At 38.3% G+C, this 9,142-nt stretch overlaps 1 protein-coding gene across 7 annotated transcripts in view; it reads left to right on the top strand.

Annotated features, from left to right (window-relative positions):
• The window catches only part of BTRC (beta-transducin repeat containing E3 ubiquitin protein ligase), a 191,334-nt gene that overhangs the window by 114,880 nt on the left and 67,312 nt on the right, over positions 1 to 9,142 (top strand). For 6 of the 7 annotated variants that reach the window (XM_017531204.2, XM_017531201.2, XM_037739514.1 and 3 more), the window contains one exon: positions 1,027 to 1,116. The exons of the other annotated variant lie outside the window; for it this stretch is intronic. In XM_017531204.2, the coding sequence (XP_017386693.1) occupies positions 1,027 to 1,116 (90 nt within the window). The remainder of the gene's footprint in view (positions 1 to 1,026; positions 1,117 to 9,142) is intronic. 7 annotated transcript variants of the gene reach the window in all.

Raw genomic sequence — 9,142 nt, 5'->3', positions numbered from 1 at the left:
TTTTTTCAGTATTCTTCCAATTTTATTTCTTTTTTCTTTTTAAAGCCAAAAGTCAAAGCTTGTAGTGAGATTCTTTTAAAAATACTTCATGATTGGTTTTAAAATCTTTTTTTTCTGGATAGTTTGAAGTTTTTTCCTTTATTATTCTGGATAAGAAACATGTCAGCTGAGCACGGTGGCTCATCCCTGTAATCCCAGCACATTAGAAGGTTGAGACAGGAGGATCACTTGACCTCAGGAGTTCAAGACCAGCCTGGGCAACATGGCAAAACCCCATCTCTACAAAAAGTTAGCTGGGCATGGTAGTGTGCACCTGTAGTCCCTCGCCTACCCCAGAGGGATTGCTTGAATCCTGGAGGCATAGACTGCAGTGAGCCAAGATCTCACCACTGTACTTCCAACTGGGGTGAACAGAGGAAGTACAGTGGTGAGATCTTGGCTCACTATCACAAAAAAAAGAAAGGAAAGGGAAAGGGAAGGAAAAGGAAAAGGAAAACAAAGAAATGTGTCCTCTGCGGGAGGCTAAGGCAGGAGAATCACTTAAACCAAGTGAGCCGAGATCACGCCAATGCACTCCAGCCTGAGCAACAGAGCAAGACTCCGACTTCGGGGGGGAAAAATCATGTCCTCTGAATGCTTTCAGATCTTGATGGTTTTGACAGTTTTGAAGGAAAAACAACAAAAATAAATCTTTTCTCAGAACAGTAACTGCTGTTTTAAACAGAACCAAACCCTTCAAATTTGCATTTAAAAATGCTACATAACCAGTACCCTCACCTTTCATTAATCATTAATACAATGAAGCCACTGCCACTCACATACTTATTCAGGGGCACATCAGTGGCTTTTGTGGGCTCTATCTTTGCCCTCCCCCTTTTCTAACTTATCTCTCAGTTTCCATAAGTCTTAATTTATAGATAGAATCTATTTGTGTTTTGACTTTGAGAAATAGAGCAGAATTTGAAAACAGTATATGGCAGTATTTCAATATTTTAAAAACCTGTTTCCAACAAATTCTCTTTACAGACATACAATAGCTGTGCCAGACTCTGCTTAAACCAAGAAACAGTATGTTTAGCAAGCACTGCTATGAAGACTGAGAACTGTGTGGCCAAAGTAAGTAATATTACTCATCAGTGTATATTGTAACACACCATAACAGTGCTGTATCTGTAGGCATCTTTACTCAGTATTGCTTAAGGACTGTTACAGGATTATATATTCAAGAAAAAATAAACAGGCATCATTTTATCTAGAACAAACTGCAAATTAGATTCTCCACTTCTTAATTGCAACAGAGTCATTTGATCATGAATTCTGTTTTGTTTTTTTGTTTTTTTTTTTTTTGAGACGGAGTTTCGCCCTTGTTGCCCAGGCTGGAGTGCAATGGCGTGATCTCGGCTCACTGCAACCTCCGCCTCCTGGGTTCAGGCAATTCTCCCGCCTCAGCCTCCTGAGTAGCTGGGATTACAGGCACATGCCACCATGCCCAGCTAATTTTTTGTAGTTTTAGTAGAGACGGGGTTTCACCATGTTGACCAGGATGGTCTCGATCTCTTGACCTCGTGACTTTTTGCCAGAAACATCTTAGTCTTACAGTAGCTCGGCCTCCCAAAGTGCTGGGATTACAGGCTTGAGCCACCGCGCCCGGCCTTGATCATGAATTCTGGTCACACTTTAGACTGATTCACATTTGTTTCTTGACACTAGTTGTAGCTTATCACATATCAGTAAAATTTGTATAAGATAATGCACAATTGTTTTGATAAGTTTTTATTTTTTAAATGCAGTTATATATAGAGTACATGGTTGCAAGATTGTGAAATATGCTACAGAAAACCCAATTATTATGTGACTATTATTATTTATTGAGTGGCTAATGTTAGAAATACTGTTTTGGTGATCTTGATCCACATGAACATGTATGTTTAGTCATGTCTATGGGCTACCCCTTTTTCATGTATATATATGTCATCTCCATAGCCTAGATGTAAAATTAATCTTAAGTATTAGAAATCTGATGCTTTAAATTCAACTGTCAGACATTTTATTTTAGGGGTAAGTACTATTAAGTATGGGCTCTGTTTCTTTTACTTGAATTATCTACAAAAATACTACCTTTGTATCTATTCACAGATTTGCTGCTGTTACCGCATTCTCAACTTAAACTATTTTAATTCAACCTATTTTATTATAGACCCAGGCCCTTAGTTCCTTGCAGTTATTATTAGAGCCAGGACTGGTGTCATGTAGTTGCTATCTTTTGCTACAGAAATCCAAGGACAGTTGTCTTAGTCCATGTAGACTGCTATAACATAAACACTATAAGCTGGGTGGCTTATAAACAAAACTAATTTTTTTCTTATGGGGCTGAGAAGTCCCCAAGATTAGGGCACCAGCAGATTCAGAGTCTGGTGAGGGCTTGCTCTTTGCTTCATAGATGGTGCCGTCTCACTGCATCCTCACATGATAGAAGAGACTAGCTAGCTGTCTGAGGTCTCTTTTTTTAAGGGCACTAATACCATTCACAAGAGGTCTGCCTTCATTAATTTGGGAGAACACAAACATTCAGACCATAGCAAAAGCAGAGTTTTTTATTTTTCCTTAAAACATGCAATAGTCTGTGAGCCTGCTCTATCAACTAGAAATACATCACACAAAATATAACCATTGACCTTATTTTATTTTATTTTATCTTGTTTCATTTTTTTTAGATAAAAGATCTTGCTCTGTTAGCCAGGCTAGATTGCAGTGGCACAATCCTAGCTCAATGCAGTCTTTACCTCCTGGGCTCAAGTCCTGTTTTTCCTGCCTCAGCCTCCTGAGTAGCTGAGATCAGGGGTGTGTGCCACCACACCCAGGTAATTTTTGTTTTTTTGGTAGAGATGAGTTGTCACTGTATTGCCTAGGCTGGTCTCGAACTCCTAGCCTCAAGTGTTACTCCCACCTAGGCCTGCCAAAGAGTTGGGATTACAAGCATGAGCCACTGAACCCAGCCCAAGTCTACTTTATATCCTGCTTTTGTGCATGGAAACAGGGGTACACAGTTACTTGGGCCTTTAAAAATTATTTTTTTATTTTTTATTTTTTTGGCCATGCTCTCAGTTTTATCACAAGTAGGTGACTTCTGGCTAAATAAAGTAAAATTTTAGCATGAGTACCAATCCAAGAGCAGGGATTTTAATGAGTTTCATTGAGAGCTGGCCAAGTGAGCATCTGTTCCTTTTGTTTTCTCCATACTTTGTAAGCCAGGATTTCTAATCTAAATAGTTAGGTTGGTGTATGTCTATATGATGTGGAGTTTTTTTGTTTGTTTTTTTTCTCCTACCCTGTCCTTTAGTGGTACATGGTTAAAAATCTTAGAGCATTGGGCACAATTATGTAATTTCTTCCATGCTCTTGGATCTTGGGTGGGAAAATAAGTTTGCCCATTGCTGCTCATCAGTCTGTTTCACTTGCTCCCAGATGGTGACCCTCTCATTGCATTGTTGCTTGTTTTAACATTATTCTGACACCCATATCCTTTCACCATCCTCTTAAATAATATAATTTAATAATGACGTCTATCATTTCCTACTGAAACCCAGCTAAATCACTGGTTCCTTTCATTGGCCCACATCCTGTCTTCTGGTTCATTGCTTCAGATTTGAGCCAAATAATCAGTTGGTCAATGTCAAATAAAAACACAAATAGCTGAAAAATTTTCTTTCTTGCAACAGTCTCCAGTGAGGTACCCATAGTATGAGAATAGTGAAAAAGATTTTCCCTTTTTTTTGAGATGGAGTCTTGCTCTGTCACCCAGGCTGGAGTACGGTGGTGCCATCTTGGCTCACTACAACCTCCATCTCCTGGGTTCAAGCCATTCTCTTGCCTCAGCCTCCTGAGTAGCTGGGATTACATATGTGTGCCACCACGCTCAGCTAATTTTTGTATTTTTTAGTAGAGACAGGGTTTCGCCATGTTGGCCAGGCTGGTCTCGAACACCTGACCTCAGGTGATATGCCCACCTCGGCTTCTCAAAGTACTAGGACTACAGGCGTGAGTCACCGCACCTAGCCAAGTTTTTTCTTTTTTATTTGCATGCGTTTTGTGTGTGTCATGATTCCTGTTTCTATTGGCCTCATTTATTGCTTGACCTTTGAATGGAATGACTCATCATTATTTTTGTTGGTCTGCAAGCTTGTCCCTATTTCCTGTTCTTCTCCTTTAGCCCTTAACTGAATAGTTTCATCTCTACATTGATATGGCTGCAGTGTTTTCTCAACTTGGTACAAGTGTCTGTTGTTGATTCAGATTGTACTCCATTGTAGCCATAATCTGTAACCATTTCCATGTGAAAACAACTATAATATAGTGATAGCAACCATTTTTGTTCTCTAAAGAGTGACTTTCGTTTGGCCAGAGATATTAATTATAGTCCAAAACCTTATTGAATATGGTTCATGTGAGTTTTAGAGAAGACATTAATACCAGTTATTTCCCTAAAAGCAGTAATGGTATTATGTTTGGACCCCTGTGTGTAGTACCTTGAATGTGACTTTTTGCCAGAAACATCTTAGTCTTACAGTAGCTCTATAAAAAGGGTGCCCATTAGTCCTCAGTAGAATACAAGAAAACAAAGCTGTAAAACAAATTAACAACCACCCTAGGTTGACAATAATCTTGTGAATCTTTAACTTGAAGAAAGAAGCCTAAGAAAAGATTTAAAAATAAAAATGGAGGAGGGTCTATTTTATCACCATAACTTAATACAAGTAATATTTGGAGGCATTGAGATACCTTTTATTTTTTTCAGAATTCTTTCGACTGGTTATGGCCCTGTGTTTCATGAGATTTGTGTGTAGAGCATGATGAGCTTTATGTTTATTGTAGCTTTAAATGGACAGTCATTATTAACTGTCAACTTAGTCTTTAAAATCTATGATCACATTGTGTGTGTTAATGTCAGCCTTCATGATGTTTTTTAATTGGTAAAGAAAACTAACTGGAAGGCTGAGAAACATTACTTTTTTATGTTATCTTGCTATTGACTTTATTAAACTATTGCTGCAAAATTTGATCTTAGTTTTTTTCCACATTTACCCTTACCCACACCCACAAACCGATACACAACCACATACAGTTAAAATTGAATTGTTTGAATCCATCTATCCAGATTCCTGGCTCAGATAAGAGAAGCTTTTCCTCTTTATGTCTGGGAAATAAACCCCTTCAGTCGTCCTTTGTGGATGTTATGTGTTTTAGTTGTTGTTGTTTGTTGTCACTGTTTTTTTTATTTGAGACTAATAATCTGTTTGAAACTGACTGAGACAGAAAAATGTGATGTTCCTTTTCACTCACTCCAGATTTTGATAGAAGACTTGTTTTATTTATTTCCAAAATTATATCCGCAGGAAACAAGCTGTTTAAATTCAGATTATGCTGAAGTAAAATAGTCCTGGTATGAGAAGCAGCGTGCTGTTTTACGAGCACAGAGTCCCTTTTCTCATAACTGATTGATAGTAAATATTTTCCTGAAGAATTATTGCCAACCATGAACAGTGCAACTGTTTCACTTTTTTTCTGTGCTACTTGCTGTACCAGCCATTGTCGGTAATTAAGATCTACAATTCACAATGCAGACGTTTGCACTTCCTCTGGGTCTGCGCTATTTATAAGGCATTTCAGCTGTTCAGAGTTTCTTTTGAGTTTTAAACTACATGTTAACAGGCTTCTTTAATATACTGTTCCACAAGTAGCATGTCAGATGGTCCGTTCTTCACATAGGTGCCTCTGTCAGGTCTAAACATGAGCTTTACGGAGAACATACTGAGGTACAACCGTGTCATTGAGGCTAATGTGGTTGGAAAAACTCTGGGGTATAACATGTTACACATTAGGCTTATTGTTCTTTCAAAAAGACAGGAATGAACTTCAGATGTAATATTCTTTTAAAAAATCTTTATTCATATGAGCTTAATATGTTAATTTGGTTTACAGAGAAATACACAGTTAAACGACTTTTCCAAGTTTACTTTGCATTAATAAGAGAAACCAGGACCCCTCTTACAGACAAGAGTTTGTGTGTTTGTCAGATTAAGGATGTAAGAATACATTTTCTTCTAGATGTGTGTGCTGTTTAAGAAGAATACAGACATGGGGCACCAAAACGGATCAGCAGATTGACTGCACATTTGTGTAATCAGCTTCAGGAACCCTAAGTAGCATATGCCATTGGTTGAGGAAAGTGTAAACAGGAATCTTGGTCTATGCGAAAGTTAGTAAAATTTAAACCATTTTCACCAAGAAGAGATTTAATTTTTTTTTTTAAGAAGAAGAAAAAACATAGTCCAGACCCCAGCCCAGAATCATGCCCTAAAATAAGAGTAATTGCTTGTGCAGTCTCTTTGCTACCAGCACTCCTTGTTAAACATACATGAAAAAGAAACAAACAGAAAGCTGTCAACAAAATGTGTTTAAAACTTTGCTCCAAGTGGGCATCAAACTGGCTGTTTTTAAGCCTGAAGTCCAGCCGCATTGTTTATGTACGTTGGCCACCAGCATCTTCCAGCAGGGCAGATCTGCAGAGAAAGGCAGGACTTGGAATTCGGTGCTGATTCTGGATGGCCATTGAATACAGACAGCTTATGACAAAGCCATTCCAATACAGTTTTATTTGACAAATCTGAAACTTTTTCTGTAGTTCTTTTGAACTAACATGTTTCTGTAAACTTCTCATCAGTGAACTCTTTATGAACCTTTTTTTTTTTTTTTTTAAATAGCAACAGTGGTTCAGCTGTTGGGAACCACTGATATATCTGACTGAGGCACTTCAAGATGCTAGAACGTATTCACATTTCTATCCAGCCAGGGAGCTAATAAGCTCGAGCTTGTCTTTGTGGATTGATCTAGATTAGCATGAGTTGAGACCAGTCAGTGTCGTCCTCAGTGAAAAGGGAGAGGTTGAGGGAAAGAGGGATGAAAGAAGAAAGTTCTTCATCAAGAATTGACTGCAGCATTGCCTGCTGATGCATGTCGGATCACCCGCACAGAGAGATCACATGGCTTCTCCAAAAGTCAAACGATCAATTCGCCTCGTTTTGGCTCTGTACTTAATGCACAAACAGTGCGATCTGCGGGGCTGTAATTGCATTGTTAGGGCCAAGGAACAAGCCTGTGCCTTTTCAGCAGACAGCTGGCAGGGAGAGAGGCATGTTGTTAGGAAAGAGAGAGGCAAGGCAAATAAAATTACTGCTAACGCTCAGAGATCGGCAGGAGTCCTACTTGCCTAATCTTACCGGTGGGAGCAAGCGGCTGTTGTAATCCAATTATAGCAGCATAAGCAATTTGTTAGACACTCCGCATAATGTAACAATTTCCCAATAAACTCTGACTTGTAATAACGTCGGCAAGAGTCCGCATAAATCTGCCCGAATGGTGGGGGCTGGAGCATTCGGCTGGGGGCTTGTAATTGGCGCCATCAGCACGTTTCGCGGAGTGCAGTATGGTGCAGTCTTTTAGTGCAGGAATTTTAAGGAGAAAAGCATGGCACACGTTTCTCAAGGAAAAAAAAAGTGGCCATTAAAAGGGGAACAGCAAGAAGGGCATACTCTTGCCTTCACATTACCTAGGAATCTTAGTGTAGAAAGAAAACAGGAGGAAGCCATGTTTCCTCCTAATACTAAAAAGGGGAGGTGGGGGAAAGAGTGTGTGAATTAGTTAAATTCCTTTATTTAAAAGGCATCGGTTTCTATTATTTATACCTTCATCTGCAGCCCCCTAAAATGCTGTTAAGGCAACATTTAGCTAACATTTTTATAAAACGTTCATACACAGGCAAGCCTAGAAATGCCAAGTTTAAATCTATTTTCTTCTGGAGTTAGCATTTTCTTTACAACATGAAAACATATTTTCTTTGTGCCCAGTTCAAATCTTTTAAAGATATTATCTCACTGACTATCAGACCTTTCTGTGGAGTTCTGACTTCTGCTTTAAGAAACTGTCACTTACTGAAGGGTTTAAATCTCAGCTTGTTTGCTTAGCTGGCTTTACTGCACTGCTTATTTTCTCATTCTGAAATATATTGTGAATATCTGTGATACTAGGATTAGTAATCTTATTGAAGAGTTACATTTTATAAAAGCGTAGTCTCATTTAAAATTATACTTGTGTGATGATTATAGAAATACTTTTGATTCCTAAGTAATAAAATTTTTGTTTTGGAAGAAATATTTGTTGTTATATGGGGCAAAGTAAAATCACCCTTATTAATTGATTAGCATTTGTAGTCACAGAATAGGGTTTCTTATTATATAAGGTATAGGAGGTGAAGAATGCTTATGGATTTGAGTTAATAAATTTTCATGCTACTGAATGTTTATTAAATGTTACCTACATTCTTATGCCAACCCGCCTCTTCATTGCCATGTAATTTGTGTCAAAACCGACCTTATGACGTAAGAACAGGATTTTTCAAAATATCCTGTTGCTGTGGGTATTACCACAATAAATACTTACTTGCAGTATAAACATTTCTTTCTACTGAAGCCAAAGCAGCCTTCTTTGACTAGAGTCACATCAATAAACTACAGTGCCTCTAATAAAGCCACTCAGTGTCTGGGTTTAACTAATGGCTGATTTTCATGGCTTTGACAGTGAGCTGTGTGCGTTATTTTCTCCTGATATTGTAAAAATAATGAGAGCAAATTAGAACAATCAGTTTACACAGATAGCTCCTGATTGGAGGCGATGGGCAGTATGGCAGCAGGTAATCCATCTTCGGGCTCCTGTCACATTAACTTCAACAGTGTGAAAAGATCAGGTGGGATAAGCAGGGATCCTGCCCAATCGGAACACTGAAATTAATGAGAAGAGCATTGTTCTGTGATCAACCTTTTAATTAGCAAGAGTGGAAACAGAGGGAATAATGAAGGCAGCACCACAGCTGCACAATGCCAGGCACAGTTTCTGAAAAGGAAAGGAAAATATCTGTATTTTATGTTACTTTTTCTTGCTCTGTACAGGCATTTCTTTCTATTCTAGAGGGGGTCGCAGGCATAAGAAATACTGCCTACTTTCTAAAGTAATGCCACAAATATGGTTGATATATTATTAATCTATAAACTGTAATTCTATCAAGGGTCATTTATGATTTTAAACTTTT

The sequence above is a fragment of the Cebus imitator genome, unplaced genomic scaffold (genome assembly GCF_001604975.1).
Source record: "Cebus imitator isolate Cc_AM_T3 unplaced genomic scaffold, Cebus_imitator-1.0 Scaffold71, whole genome shotgun sequence".
NCBI classification, from domain to species: Eukaryota; Metazoa; Chordata; class Mammalia; order Primates; family Cebidae; genus Cebus; species Cebus imitator.
Note: the sequence above shows the minus strand (reverse complement) of the source record. Positions and strands in the feature narration are given on the sequence as shown.